Source organism: Varroa jacobsoni, unplaced genomic scaffold (genome assembly GCF_002532875.2).
Source record: "Varroa jacobsoni isolate VJ856 unplaced genomic scaffold, vjacob_1.0 contig00133, whole genome shotgun sequence".
Lineage (NCBI taxonomy): Eukaryota > Metazoa > Arthropoda > Arachnida > Mesostigmata > Varroidae > Varroa > Varroa jacobsoni.
Genome location: NW_019214416.1, coordinates 195,093 through 211,707, shown reverse-complemented (window position 1 = coordinate 211,707; position 16,615 = coordinate 195,093). Strand labels below are relative to the sequence as shown.

Genomic DNA, 16,615 nt, shown 5'->3' with positions numbered 1-16,615 from the left:
CGGGAAGAACGCCTCTAGCACCAGCTCAGACTTGCGGCGAGAGCTTCTAGACAAGGACGCTCCCTCGCCTAACTACCCTCGCCTGTCCTTTCCGATTGTTCTCTCCCTACGGGTGAAGGGAGCAGCCACAGAAGCCATCTATCCGTCGTGAGGTGAATTCTCGGACCAGTTTCTAAGTGAGTTCAGTGGTGCCATGTGGTGATACACGCTCGATTGATAGCCAACAAGCAAACAACGAACTAGTCACCCAGAAAAGTAGCAAATATCCCTACGTATAACTAGTTTTGATGTAACTTACACATATCTCTTTAGCAATAACAGCTCTGTAGTATGTATGCTCGCTGTCTATAGATGTGGTTTTACTCGTGTGTCAGTGAAATCGCTTGGATAATTGAAAGGAAGGAGGTTGAAACACTACGGCAGCGATGCATGGTGTGGTTTCGGGATAATAAAAATCACACATCACAAGACTATCTGTAACCGAATCGTAATAGGAACATGAACATTTAAAATCCCCCCATATGGTCCTAACGAATTTGAGTGGGTTCCACCTACATCACAGAGTGTACTCTGTTCTTAACCATGTACATGCAGAACAGGATGGCTATAACAATGCGCGTACTTTTTACGGCATGGACGACGATGTATCTCATCCTGTTACCTGTCGGCATGACAGCACGCTACGTGCGTCCCGAAGACTGCACCTGGGAGCCGATGTCGGACACAGCCGGCATGTCAATGAAGTGCAGTATTCGTATTCTGCAAAGCGGGCTCAACCCAACGAACTTCTCCCTTATCATGCCCGAACACACAGTCGAACTGGCGATCCGTTGTGACGATCTTATGTTCCAGAGTGAGCTGGCAAACAGCTCATTTAAACATCTACATGGCCTGAAATCGCTTAATCTCGAGCGATGCAAGCTGAACCATTTACCGTCAAAAGCTTTTGAAGGCCTCGCCGACCTTAAACAACTCGTGGTGAAGACTTTTAATAGTGAGTGGAATCGGATGTCACTTAGCGTGTCTCCGTCGACATTCATACCACTTAAAGCAGTCGAATCAGTTGATCTCAGTGAAAACAATATTGAGTTACTTCCTTATGCTCTTCTTTGTGAACTCAATCATTTACGGTTCGTGAACCTATCGCGAAACGCTTTCGGGGACGTGCTCAACACAGGATTTTCCTCAAAATCACTCTGTAACCCGACTGTACGTGAGCTTGAGCTAGCTAACAACCGGTTGAAGGTACTTTCTGAACGTGGTTTTGCGTCATTGGCATACCTTGAAGAATTGCGATTGGATCATAACCAAATTTTTAGGGCTGAACCTGGTGCGCTAGCGGGCCTTAGCCAGCTAGAACGTTTAGATATGGCCCACAATACATTAATGTCACTGCCAACCAAGTTCTTCCAGTCGACTAACAAGCTTACCGAACTGTATCTTCGAAATAATTCGTTAGGTGCACTTCCCCCTGGTCTGTTCAATGGACTTAGCCAATTAACGATGCTTGACCTGGCTCACAATCAACTGTCATCTTTGGGGTGGCTGGGAGAGCCAAATAGTCTTGTCCAACTTTGCGTTCTCGATCTTAGCCATAACCAGCTAACGAGGTTGGATCCAAACCCATTTCGTACCCTTTCCAACCTACAGACACTTCAGTTACAAAATAACCTAATTGAATTTATCGCTGACAATACGTTTGCGAGGCTTAATAATCTACAGACACTGATCCTGAGCAATAACCGTCTTAAAAGTGTTGGACCGCATATGCTGGTGGGGCTGAGTGTCTCAGTAATAACACTTCAGCTGGACAACAATCGAATCGAAGCAATTCATACTGACGCCTTCGGAAACATATCAATGCTTCAGGAACTCAACTTGGCTGGAAACAAACTTGCTGCAGTACCAAACGTAGTCTCGTCTTTACACATGCTGCGCTCGCTTGATTTATCGGAAAATGAAATTCAGCAGGTAACTAACGCGTCCTATCAGGGCCTCAGTCAGCTGTACGCGCTCAACTTGATGGGAAACCAGATCGGCAACATAAGCCAAGGCGCTTTTAGCGATCTGAGGTCGGTTCGGATACTAAACCTGGCCGCGAACGGCATTCACAAGATTGAGCAGGCTACCTTTGATGACGTGTCCAATCTACATTATTTGCGTCTTGACTCGAACCTTATTGAAGACGTCAATGGTCTATTCAGCAATCTGCATGATCTCATAATGCTTAATATTTCGGTCAATCGAGTGCGATGGTTTGACTACGCCCAAATACCGCTAGGTCTTCAGTGGTTAGATATTCACGATAATCAGATTGAAGCACTAGGCAATTACTTCGAACTGGAACAGAGCTTGAAACTTCGCACAATCGATGCCTCGTTCAATAAGCTTACGTCGTTGGACTCGTCTTCTTTACCGAACAGTATAGAGATTGCGCTATTAGAAAACAATGATCTGAAGCTCATACGGCCATTTACGTTTCTCGGAAAGCAGAATCTTACGCGAGTTGATTTATCGAACAATAATTTGCAGCGATTGGAAATGACCACCTTCCGCCTTAGTGAGATTCCAGCCCACCGTCCTTTGCCTGAATTTGCCATTGCAAATAATCCGTATCTATGTGACTGCCATATGCAATGGCTCCAAGGCCTACAGAAGCCTAACCACTATCGGTACTATCCTCGGGTGGTCGACCTACACAGGGTTGAGTGCAAGCTGAGCTTTTCGAAAGACGGCCAACAGATACCCTTTCTTCAGGTGAAGCCATCACAGTTTCTCTGCGAGTATAAGAGTCATTGCTTTTCATTGTGCCATTGCTGTGATTTTGACGCGTGCGACTGCGAAATGGCCTGTCCCGATAGCTGCACATGTTATCACGACGAATCCTGGAATACCAACATCGTTGAATGTAGCGCTAGGAATTACAATGAAATCCCGACGAGGTTGCCAGCAGACGTAAGCGAGCTATACCTAGACGGCAATGACATTCCTGTGATTGGCCAGCAGGCATTCGCTGGTCGTAAGGCCCTGAGATCGATTTACCTCAATGACTCGGCCATCGTCACCATTCAAAACCAGTCATTGGACGGCCTTACAGAACTATCCGAGCTTCACCTTGAAAACAACCAGCTCTCGGTGTTACACGGACATGAATTTCACGCGCTTTCAAAGCTGAAAAAACTGTATCTTTCCAACAATCAGCTAAGTTATGTGTCGAATATGACGTTTGCGCATTTGAAGGGTCTCGAAGTGCTTTACCTTGATCGCAACTATTTGACCAAAATCTTTGTGTGGAGTCTCCAGTACAACTCGCGTCTTGCCGATGTCCAAATGGCCGGCAATCCGTGGTCGTGTGAGTGCCACTTTATTCAACAGTATCAGCAGTTCCTCCACGAGCGTGGGGAGATCGTACGGGATAGCTACGATCTAGCATGTTTGTACAATGAGACAACGGCACTGGTTTTGTGGGCGCTAAACGCAACTGAGTGCTTCAACCCATCAGAGGTGACTTCGCTCGTTGGGCAATTCCAGTTTCGTCGGATCGACGATATCGTCCCGCTACTCGTCACCATCGGAGCTCTTTGCGTGGTGCTCGTCATAGTGACGTTAGCTCTAATCATCTATCGGCATCAGATGAGCGTATGGTTCTTCACTCGCTACGGCGTGCGCATGTTTCATCGAGCACCCGCCGAAGAGGAGAAGCTGTTCGATGCTTTTGTATCGTACAGCAAAAACGACGAAGCCTTCGTCGCTCAGATACTCGCCCCAGAGTTGGAATGCGGCAAGCCCCCCTACCGGCTCTGTCTGCACTATCGTGATCTGCCTATGGCCGGCGGCTACCTGAGTGATGCGATCCAGGAGGCAGTGGAGAGTTCCCGGAGAACGATCGTCATCCTCTCCGAGCATTTCTTGCAGAGCGAGTGGTGCCGCTACGAGTTCAAGTCAGCTCACCACGAGGTACTAAACAATGGCAGCAATCATAAACTGATCGTAATTTTTCTTGGCCGGGTGTCATATCGCGAGTTAGACCCTGACATTCGCATGTGGCTGAAACACAGCGAGTTCTTGCACTGGGGTGAAAAGAACTTCTGGGATAAACTTCGTTATGCGATGCCGTCGGATGCGCCTCGCCACCGCAAGCTCATGCGTTCTGATCTAACATCAGTAGCCGTGCATATCTGACAGGAGGATAAGCCCGGCAGCCTCTGGCAGCAGGAACAACAAGTTGCTTCAACTTTACCAGTTCCCGCTGCTTTGTATCCATGGGGCGTTTCGCTGACAACAACCTCTTTATCCGAGGTAGTCCACCCAGTGAACGTACTACCTTCAGGAAATATGGTCTTCAGAAGCCAACCTGCTTCTGTTGTCACACCATTTACTCAGCAAGACAACGACTTTGCCCACCCCGTCTATCCCTGTGATGATTTCAATAATGATGCCAGCTATCCGACCATTGAAGAAGCTGTCTATGAAATTTTGCCTGAGTGAAGTTGGCCACGACGATGGCAAATATCGAATGTAAATAGGTGAATGCTCGAATACATCATCTAATTAATAATGTATGATATAACGATTAATGTAAAGATGTAAAGGTTGTTGACCACTGGTGCCTGGAGAACTTGCGCATGACAGCGCAAACATGACGAATTGCTAGCATGAACAACCTTATAAACAGATAACGCTTACTTGTTGAATCTTTCCATACTCTAAGTCAGTCTGTGAATGAAAGCGAAGACCTAAAAGGTTGAGAGAATGCAAGAAAGAGAAAAAAACAAATTACATGAAAGGTTACCTATGGTATGGTAGAAAATGAAACAATGACAGATTTGGAAAAGTAGGACACAGATGTAAAGGTCTATGCATCACGTATTTTTACAAGAGCCTTTATTCTGCTGACGAAGAAGATGTAAAATGACAAACGCTTGGTAACCGCACTGTACATTGACAATGTATATATTATTATAAGACAAGCAAAAAAAAAAAAGAGAGACAAAAGAGAGACCAAGATCTCTGCAAACCTGTGACCAACGTGTACGTCAATGACATAATACTGTACAGGAATGCCAACAAAAACTCTTAGATAAATGGAAGAACTGCATAGATTTGGCTAATATAGCAGATTTCCTTTCAGTATATCTCTGTGATAGCGTGTGTGCGCACTTCAAACGAGGCCACGATACACGAGGCACTGCGTCATCCGAATATCGTCTTTGCTTTGTTTTCTTTATTTTAGTAGGGAGATCATTGTATTTTTAGGTTTCTATTTCCTCTAACGAACTTGACTGATTATTTTATACCAATAACAAGCTGTAAATTATCATAGGAATGTTTTGCCATGTACGAAACCCTCGTCACGTAAAATGGTCTTCCCCTGTTACGCAGCATCCCTCTCCAAGAGGAACCTCATACACTGAATTTATATAAAAGCTTAATGAGAACGCCTTGGTGAATTTTCCGACGGGTATTTATTTCAAAGTTTCGTCATGACTAAGTATTTCGAGCTTGGCACAGTCCACGTGCAGGAGGCTCAGTTCAATTTTAATTAGGTAAAATAGAATGTAAACAAATGCGGGGCGAAAGATTAGAGGGCAAACGCTTGATTGGTTCCGCCTGCGAAAACCGTTACAAATTCAATTGAATGCATGACAAATCGGGGTCCATTTCCACCTGTAATGTGGTCTGTGCTTAGTGTCATTTTTAAATCCGCATCTTGATATAATATAATTTCTACCCATTTTGCACACACAATTAAATAGAAAAAGACTCGTGTTCATGTAAGCGGAGGAAAAACGCAAAATGTAAAAAATCCTAAATAAAAATAATATAGTGAAATCGACAGCAATGTACTTTTGTGAAAAGAAAACACCCATATGTGTTCCCTATGAGGCTTAGGATCTGCAGATATAGAATATCTTTTGATTGTTCGGATTATTATAGTATTTCAGATTGAATTTTATCACGCTGATTAGAGAAGGAAAATAAGTTGGGCTATATATATGTACAAAGATTGACGAGTTTATTTGACCAGGATGGGAATGCCCCCATCTTAGTTTGCTTCATGTCAACAGACGATTTCTACGGAGGAGGATAGCATAGAATTGATTGTTTCTAGTTATCTGCAATATTTTTTTTTAGTGAGCAGTCTATGTTTGGTTTACAAAGGTATGGTAATAGCTGTCATAGGTAAATATATCCGCAGAGTTTTAAACGGAGGACCGTATTTGAGATCCTCGATGTCCATCGCCCACAAACATCGTAGTCGACAAGGCATAGAAACAGGAAAAGGAGATGAATGAGCCTTATGTTGTGAGGGTAGAAAAACGATTTTTTTTAAATATCAAGAGCGATAATGCCTTGCCTGGATCTCTCAATGTAAAGAAATCTCTTTATTAACGACGTTAAATACTCAATCACTGACTAGTTGAGCTAAGCTTTACAATAAACAGGATTCGAGCGTATAGAATTCCCCGGAAGATAATTATGGTCGAATAGTAGTAAATATCCATCTTGCCATGACGTAATAGGGCATATCCTGAAGCACCAGGATACAGAATATACAAGTACTTTAGAACTTAGCAGGAATAGCGATACTGTAAGTGATGAGCAAGCCGTTCAGTAAAAATAAAGTAGCGCTGGAATCAAACAACTATTATAATGTGAGTAACATTGAACAAGTTCCTTTTCCAGTTGTTGTTGTAGACGTCTCAGTTAGGTCAGCGTTATACTTTTCCTTTTGGCGACTATAAATTTATACCTTATTCGAAGTTAAATGACCTACAACATGTAATGTAATGTTGTTCCTTGTCGCAGTACAGAAGGCCAGGGTCGGTATATATGGGTTTAGCGTAGTCTTGAAAAGAGTCTCGTGAACTTTGCCGCATAGCTGATCGTGGTTTTGCTGTATGATCTCGTGCAACGGTAAGTGAATCCCTTTCCGTTTTCTATCGTACTCCACTTATGTGCCTACGCGTAGAATATACACGCACGTATAAATATCCTGAATAACGATCTGGAGAGGAGCATCAGCACTATATCCTGTCGAATCTTATCTAGTCGAGGTCGGTATCTTTTTGTCGGAGTAGGGAATTGAATGTCGCACTTCCCCAACGGAAATCCAACCGGAAACGTATCCAAAAACCAAAGGTGGCTTTGACTTACGGTTGACAGAACGACGTCGTTTCCTCCGTAGGACCTCACCGAGGCGAACATACAGGTCGCTATCGGTTATGTTTGTAGGCTACCGCAGCCAAGAAAAAGAGAAAGACTTGATTACGTTTGAGAATCGTATAACAGACACAATATCCCAGATGACATCTTTATACCGAGAAGTTAACCGCAGTAGTTGGTAATAAGGGACCTAGCTATTGAAAAATCTAGAAGTATAGTGTGCTGCACAGCTCGACCTTTAAGCGCAATTTTTAAGGACTCCAGGTCAAACAACATTTTCCCCTAGGTTTTGCCTGCCTATACCTCAGAATATACCAAGATTAAAAACGGGTGGGAATCTCGTATAGTAAACAACTTGTCGACTAAACAAGTGAACATTATACAGAAGACAAAAGAATAATAATTTATTTTGTTAACGAATTTAAGAAGCAAAATGTTAGAGGTGGAGTTGTTAGTATCATTAGCAGGTTATAGCTCAGTTCTGCCGAGAACTGGGCATTTCTTATTATCTAGATAGAAATTTATTAATTGTGTAGCGTAATGAAACAAGCTATACTGTGAGCTCTATTGTATACGATTTCCGACAATTCTACAACACTGATACTTGAACCGATACTTTAAACGAGCGCCAACGATGTACTTCTATTTGCCTCTATAGAGGTCAATGGTCTTCCATGGGCACTTTGGCCGCATTCTTAACTATTACCGAGACCTTCCTGCAATACAAAAACAGTGAAGGTGATAATAACATTCAATTGACAGGGTCTTTTAATGACGGCTCCATTAAGTATTTGTAGTAGCTTTTTTCAACAAAAGGGGTCAGTAGTCATTTCTGAATAGGCCCACTGTTGTTAATTTAGTCTTAAAATAAATAGAACTGTTTCTACATTGAAACTAATTCCGTCGTCTTACTACCATCATACTGATAAATTCAACGGTTTGGGTAATCAGAAGCTGTTAGATAAAAAGGCTTCTGCACAAAACGCGTCGTCCTATTTCGTTATTAGTTTTTCCACATCTTGCTCGTTGGACATTGATTGTATCTACCTGTTAAGATTTGTTTTGCTTTATTGAAAGCCAAATTAGAAAATATTTGTATTTGAACTAGTAAAAACAACGTACGATTCGAAGACGCTAGCTACAGTCTTTGTACATACCTGGTCCACATATAATTAACTACAATTGGCCCATTTAGCAAATTACATTGGCCAATTTAATCGTTTCACTATTCGGGGAGGATGGTTCAACTGCGAACGGGAAAATGAACTTACCGTAACTTATTCATGTATGTCCAGTATCCATGTGCCTCGTCCAACCAACAAGATACAGTAAGACCTATTTTTATAGATACGGAACAGGAACTCAAATCGAACAGATGCACGCGATTTTCCGTTTAACCGATACTCGTACTTTGACTCGCCGAATTCAGTTCATACATGCCACGAAATCAACTCAAGGATATATCAACTTTCTAGCATACGAGGCCTGATGACTTTTAGTTTTTCTCAATCGATTTCGATCCCCTTCCGATTTCACGCGTAGTCTACATTCAATTTCACAGGTGCAGATAGTAAAGAATCCACGTTCTATAAACGACATCAGCAAGCGTTGGGGTGCTGTGGCGTGACTAGTTTATCAGACGTAACCTGCAACATCAGCTCGCGAAAACTTTAAGAACAGTTAGTACAGAATCCCGCAAAAATCAAGTTGGTGCTCTAGGACACGGGGCTGCGCCCACTGGAGTGCCATCATACACATACGTTCAATATATATGTATTCATGTTAATTGATTCAGTAGTAGCTAGCTTAGCTATGACTCTATATAAATCAGTTTCACACCCATCGAATTGTCCTTCTTGAGATAGCTTCTATCCCTGTTGACGCCCAACGAAACGCTCTTCTCTCTGATCGATATACAGCTGTTTCGGATGTACACTCATCTAATCATTCTCGGAAAACAACCCGCAGAGTCCACAAATTTATTTCTGTTTTAGCGATATCCAGGTGCGTCGACAACGCTAACGTAACAAATAACGTATCAGGGCAAGCAGAAGTCAAAAAAGTCGACGATTTGTAAATAAATCTGTTTGACGTCATGTTAAAGGACGTGACCCTAGCAAGTGTGAATGTACTAATTACTGATAGCGATTTTTTGACTAAGAAATAAAGTAAAATTTAACGCTAAAACATAATGCTATTTTATTCCTTTTTTTTTTTACTGCTGTCTCTAGTAGCAATATAGGGCTGATTTCTTTGGATCTACAGTGCTTGGCAGGCAACCCGCCAATCCTAACAGCAAATGTGTCACGGCACTGAAGTTGATGGAGCGGATCGAAGAAAATTATAAGTATTACTCAACATAGTTGAGTCAATGTCAAACGACCAGGCGAAGTTCTAATCACACTCATAGCAAGCCCCGGTCAAATGGTTAATTCATACCCTAAAAAATAGCTAAAAATAGCTGCCAAGCTACATGAATGTCAAGCGAAGAAATTGGGACTACGTAGTCTAACAGTACGTTATACCCATACTATTTATAGCTACTACTATTTATAAAATGTAAGTCGGCTTTTTTAACTTTATCCACACGTATGTCCGTTAACTTCCGTACCAATACGTACTATTAAACAGACGTCTGTTTTATGTCTCTGTGCGTGTATGTGCATGCATTCGTGTTTGCAGCTGGTGAGCAGATTCGCTCATTTACCAGCTCGTACAAACTGGAACGTCGTAGGACAATGAAATCAGCAACAGATCATTTTTTGTTGTATGTCTATCCGCTATATCGATGAACGATGCTGTCTTTACCTAGCCGCCACAGCTGGAGGTCTTCCAGCTGCGGCGCGAGCCTGGTATATACATATGTACACTGATAGGCACCGCGTAAGCATGCTTTATGTACGGTGGTGGACGCCACAGCCAGTCGAAATCTCAAAAAGAAAACTATCAGATCTCTCTCTGTCAATCATCCTCCCAGCAGTGGTATATACGATGTAGATGTACACACAAGTTCACTCGCACAAAATTCGCAGATTTGTACGTATCTATCACATAAGCAAGCAAAAAAAGACAGAGATTCGTATAGAAGACAAATGTACTAAAAAAATACCGATTACGCATGTGGACCCCCTACATGAAGAAGACAGATTTTTTACAGTTTCATTTTCGGAAGGGACGGGAAAAAATGCGTCACGTAGATACCAATAAATAAATAGAAATGCAGACTCATTCATATACGTTGTGCCCAAAATTGTCATGAAACGTTGGTGGCCAATATGAGGACATACACGGATACGTTGCAAAAACACTATTTTACATATTTTGGAAGAGATTTTCTTCTCGTTTCGATACAGAGGGTTTTCAATGTCTTGGTGGCCTTAGCCTTGAATAACATGGTTGAATATTAAGTGTCCTATAAGACCTGGTAACAAAAACAAATAAAAATTTCTATAGAGGAACACGCGTTTGAATGGGGACTATCACCTTCACAAGCCCTGTGTTATAGAATACTTGTACTAGAATCGCTACGTCGATACCATAATAAACGTTCAGCACACTTGTACAAGTGCCACCCTAAAAAAAACATGTTGAACCCCCACCGTCAACGCGAGTTGAGAACCTACAGCCAATAGGAGTGGTTTGTACTTAGGGAATATATGCGTACTTATGAACGTATAACTGAACCTATTGTTTTCACCAAAGTTTTCTAGCCACTTATTCATCTTCTCGATGGCGCCGACTGTATGGCGTATTGTACCGTCTTACCATTTCATGTGATACCCAAGCACAAATACGGAAATTCTTCAGAAGAACTTCTCATTCTAAGCGGTCTTCTTGTCCTGACTTTTCTACGCAACCATTGTAACTGTCGGTGTAAGCTGTTCACGTACAATACGCGGGTCACGTGTAGAAAAGATCGATTGGTACAATTTCTCTACCTTATAGGTAACGCCGGGTGCCAACAATCTTCTGCCGACATTGGACGTCATCAATAACTACCCCCCAGATATATAATGCTAGACCTGGACACTATCGGTGTCTTCGTGGATGTCCTTCTACAGTGGACACGAAGAGCCTACCAGGCGTAACTAGACCGCCTGGGAAGGTCCAAGGCAGCTAGTGTCCACCTGACAAGAGTGTGATCTGCGGTTTTTGGAATAGGAGGCAAAGCGCAGAAATAAGTACGTCTCGGAGAGACCAAAGACTGATGGGGTGGTCACCCCTTTCCGAGTGTACAAGTTGGCGTTGAGTGGGCAGGACATTTTCGTACTGAGTATACAAAAGGTCGAACGTGCGTGGCCACTATGTTTACTGCGATACTACTAAATCATTCGATTAAACTTAAGGTGGCCAGATTCAGCCGCGTCACCGTTGACGCCACAGGCTGTTACTCTCGGGGATTTGTAACTTTACATAGGCAATGGCTCCCGTTTGTTACCTAGCACTGTTATTGACTGACGCATTCCTACCGCCCCGTGCCCCTGTCAACAGCAACGATCTGATTCGTTAACAGTGTTTTTTTTATAATTTTGGAGTGGGCCGTGATTGCTGCTCGAGATGCCCTGCTTTTGTCTTTAACAAAAAGTGCTTTTAACAAGCGTCTCACTCATGACTGTGGGTGACACCACGTTTAGATTAGAATTCCGTTCGATTAGAAGATTCTCTTCTATAAGGCCAAGAAGAGAAGCCAAGCGCTCAGGGAAGACGTGATCAGTGGCAAGGTAGCAAACAGCAATAAAGAATCATAGACCGCTGCGATAAAATTCGAGTAGTCATGTTTGGCTATCGCGGGTTTACTGCCGACCGACTGAGAAATTCCGCCGGCCCTTATAGCCCCCTTCCGCGACAAGCAGAATAATGCAGTGTAAAAGATTTAAATGGCAGTTCTATCAAGGCGTCTTCAATGACATCGCTCGACGATGTTGAAACTTGCAAATCCGCATCTTTAAAATAACGTTATCAAACTCCCCCAGATTGGGTCCCACTTCGATGTATTTATGTGTCTTTTTAACAGATTCGAACATTCGGCGTTGACAGCACATACGTGCACCCACGCTGACGCCGGTGACAGAGTCGACTGAAAATGTTGACCATATTTGAGTTCAGTGTTTGGTCTTCCTTTTCTGTTTTCGACTCCGGCTGTTGTTTTACATACCCGTTTATGTTAAGAAATGAGATCTTTCTGTTAGCCCAAAAAGCCTTGACAACTTATGATTCCCGCACTTTTTGATTCGATTATGCTAATTGTTTGTTTCATTATTTTTCATATTTCAGGTAGTATACTGACGTGCCGCGGTCAAGTGTGTATACACTAATACATATCAACCCGCGCTCACCTTCATAAGTGCGCCCAGAGACCCCCAACCCGAAATCTATGTGCTCTCCTCAACGCTGGCAGCACATAAATGCATTGACAGGCTTCGCACGCGGATTGTTTGGAACAGCACGTCTACTCTACGCGGGGCGGGGGACGGTGAGGGCAGGCGCTAGAAGAAGCTGAAATAGCTGCTTGCCTGAATAAGACTGAATAGACTTTTGAGTCGGCTGTTCCAAAAGGTAGCCTCACAAAGCTGGTACTGCAGGTCGATTCCTCCTTAGATCAAGACTTTAGCGGAAAAGGTTCGAAAAGGTTCCACATCACCAACGTCAGAGTTCACCAGAGCGGCAGCAACACCGGCCTAGCTTGAGCGCATGTGAAACGGTTAGGATACAGGACACCCGTTTCCCGTCGGTAAGAGGTTTCACTCGTTGTGTAGAGCGGCCAGCTGGTGAAATCACCCAGGCGAATACCTTCTAGAGATAGGGCAAGCTAAGGGCTTTAGAAAGATCTGAATGAAATTCAGAAGAGAACTGGCTACGGAGTTTCTTTAAGAGCAACAGTTTAATGGAACTGCCTTGCAGAATACAGGTATATACAGTAAGGCTTTTTTTTGTGAGTGATATCACACGTGTTTAAAAAGATACGTTTCTTACAACCTAATTGCTGATGCTGGCCAAGTCCACCATCAAAGGCATACCCGTTATTTTTTCCAACCGTACACTCTGATAAGTTTGTAAATAGACTTTTTCGAAGGTTTATTAACATTAATTCAAGCGAAAACTGTTATACTTCTGAAAACAACCCATACTCATTGTATGTATTTCAACCGAGTAAGCATATTAAGAGGCAAATGATTAGCGTTGATCGGAACACAACGTGTTCTTACATCCTATATCGTCCGTAACCTGCATGGAAACGTTTTTGTGGCTTTAAGAAAAGCAACATCATGATTCAAGAAGTGAGTGATAGGAAATTCGGCAAGTTGCTACCGGAACCAGTTTCGTATTCTTCAATGGAATCATTTTTTATGTTGGACAAGACACTGTCGCCACACTAAGTCGAAGAGAGTCAAGTGGAGACCCAACTCTCGATACTAATTAGTGGCGTTCCCGCTACGCTCTGCAGAAACCTCAAACCGCTATAAAAAGACAACCTACTGGGAGGCACCACGAAATCTTTAATAAGGGTCACAGAGACCCAGCACAGAATGCGTAAATGTCGACAACCGGGTGAGCACATAAAACGTATTAAATATAATTAAGACATCGCTAATCTTGAGGAGGGCGACACCGGAGTGGGGGCTGCATAGTGCCTTATCCCCTACAAACGCTTTGAGGATTGAGTTCAATCGGCAGAGTTTGCAAAGGCCTGAGATTCCGGAAACGTAGGCTATGTGGCTGAAAAAAAACTTGACCAAATTCACCATTGCGCAATCAATGTCATCGACGAAATCGGAACTCTGAACTTCGCAGGCATTGCCGTCCGATCGTATGTTTCTTCCTTGCTGCGCGTCTTACCATTGCACGATTAATGAGCGACTTCATGACGGGCTATACGAGTTCCTTTCTCCAAAAAAAACGTTCTTTACGGAAAAGCTTTTAAAGAGCCTACTAGTTTACAACTAATTTAGCAGTAAATTTGTAACATGGTTCTCCGATTCAACAATTAGATATTGCACTAAGAATAAAAATATTCTCGGAGAATCAGGATATCAACGGTGACTCGCTGTCTTTTCATCAAATGTCGCAGTAATTTTGCTCTGTTAAATGGAAACTTCGGTTTTAAAGTAAAAAGTGAGAAAGAACGGGCAACTATATTTTTACGTATACAGTCAGATTTATGTGAACAAAATACATCTACGTATGCTCTGTACACACCCGAATACCTCAATAGAGTCATCATTGAATGGGTTTAGCAAATTGTTTTCAAAATTATTAGAAAAAGCCCGGATATTTAAAGATCATTGGATAAAACAGCGTAGAACAGCATAAATATTAGCGGCAGTTAAACTATATAAGTGCTAAATTTAAACAAGCTTTCCTAGAGAGCGGCAGACAAGCAATATCGTTCCTTAGTTCCTTACAATATAGTAGCAAAGTTCCCTCTAAATAAAGATGACGGTCACCGATCATGATTGATGGTCGTCTACGTACGGTATACATTACGTAATAGTTTTGTCTATATAGCTTTCTCAAAATTTGCCTCTTAAATATCGTAGACCTCATTCAATTATCATAAGAAGCTTATAATAAAAGGATGTTTCGACTTTAGTTGGGTCATCCAAAAATAGCTTGAGTACGTCACGTTTAGAGGTAACTATATCGCAGTACGCTTTCGGGCTGGATCTGCAAAATCCACAACAAGAAAAAAAATCGATCTATTTCTCTATGCTCGTGCTTTTTACTTGCGTTGTTTACAACGATTCTCCTTATCATTTCTCTATGAACTAAGTGGCTGGGCAACCCTCACAGACGTCGCTCACGTTGACGCCAGTACCAGTTAGCAATAAGAGCTGTTTGAAGAAACCCAATTGATTTTAGTTCGTAATGTGTTTATAGTCTTCTAGCTCGGGGTACAACGGAATGTTTTTCTCTTTCTTTCGTCAATCAGTTTTCAAAGGATCGATCAATATTAGTAGCGTTCAGGGCGACCGACTGAGTGATCTATGCAGTTTGTGGTGTTCTTGCTGCCGTTCACCCTCTTCCTGCAATAGCATCAATAATAGCGCTAACAGCTCCAGCGTCAACAGCAATATAGCCAAGTATAATAACAAGGGCCACAACTACATCAGCCGTAGCTGCCTGCTGCTGTTATTTATCCGATGGGAGATAAATTTTCTGATTGTTTGCTGTTTTCTCCGCCGCTGGCGTTGCTATCACTGCAGTAACAGCAACAAACACACTGCTATTTTGTGGGTAACGAGAGAGTTCAGGAGGCCGAATGAGATGAACGTAAAAAACCACAACGCATACACAGAGGCAGTCAGATGAAGGCTATAGATCGATCGCTCAGTCGGAATAGGCCGAACAAATCGGTTAACAGCCATAATAACAAACGCGATGAACGAATCTACGATGAAACGTATCTCGTCAGGTTGAACGCAGCGCCACGACAATGCTGTCGCAAAGTACGGTTACGGCAGCGTGTGCTAGCACAGTCTGTGGCGACGGTAACGACTCCGTGATCGAATCATCATGATGCTTGCCTATTATAGTAGCCGCTTGCTTCCCTGGTTTACTCGGAGATGCTCTTGATCGTGGCTGGTTGATGGGGTGGTTCAGATGCGTTGTGGCCGCAGTCAGCGCCACAGCACGCGAGATGTGGGTGGCACTCGCAGCGACTGTGGTACTTCACTTCATGGTGTCATACATCACAATCATCATTATCATGACCGCGACGCGCCCGCCATCACATACAAATGCTAGCTAACCACGCCAGCAGTGTTCATTGATAGGGAGAACAATGAAATAGAGGGGATGGACACACATAGGAAGAGAGGGGGAAGGTGACGGTCGCCTCAGTCGGCCAGCGCAGCCGACACGCGACGGACGGACAAATAAACGTTAGAACAACAAAAAAAGCTGGAACGAAAAAGCGAAACAAACATCGAGTATGAGTTAGAGACGATAGTTAACAGTTATCTAGCGCTAGCGCTAACTCCTCGATGTGCTGACCATGGTGCTCCTAAGGGACCCTATAATGGGGTCATCGCCTGCAAGGTAGCTCGATATAACGCTGTAAGAGCTAGTAATCGTCGTTAACTTTTCTGAACGTGCAATGTACTCCGTGGTGAATTTACGCCCGTCAACCAGCGTGTCCAACGTGCTTGTGTGTCAATTACAGGTACTCAGTTCCGAGTAAAATGTTAAGACCATTCAAGTACACAGTGGGATTCACAATGCCCAATACATGTAAAAATGCCGAGTCTAATAACGCACAAGGAGCCGAGCGTGTGATGAGCGTTGAGCGCTTAGAAATCCTCGTTTACTCAAAACATTACTGTATTATTCAACCCTGTATAATTGACACTGGTATAACATAGCTCTACGCGAAATATTAGAGGGTTTTTTATTTGATACTAAGGGAACTGATTAAACATAACGAACACGATTTACTAGGTAGCTATTT

General features: G+C 42.9%; 1 protein-coding gene across 1 annotated transcript; it reads left to right on the top strand.

Moving 5' to 3' along the window:
* Positions 1-216: 216 nt before the first annotated feature.
* On the top strand, positions 217-5,836 carry LOC111270833 (toll-like receptor Tollo). Its single transcript, XM_022851261.2, has one exon. The coding sequence runs from the start codon at positions 583-585 to the stop codon at positions 4,180-4,182; it is 3,600 nt and encodes a 1,199-aa protein (XP_022706996.1). The 5' UTR covers positions 217-582; the 3' UTR covers positions 4,183-5,836.
* Positions 5,837-16,615: the final 10,779 nt, after the last annotated feature.

Coding starts and splice junctions, on each gene's coding strand:
- LOC111270833 (XM_022851261.2), top strand. CDS start 583: ATGTACATGCAGAACAGGATGGCTATAACAATGCGCGTACTTTTTACG.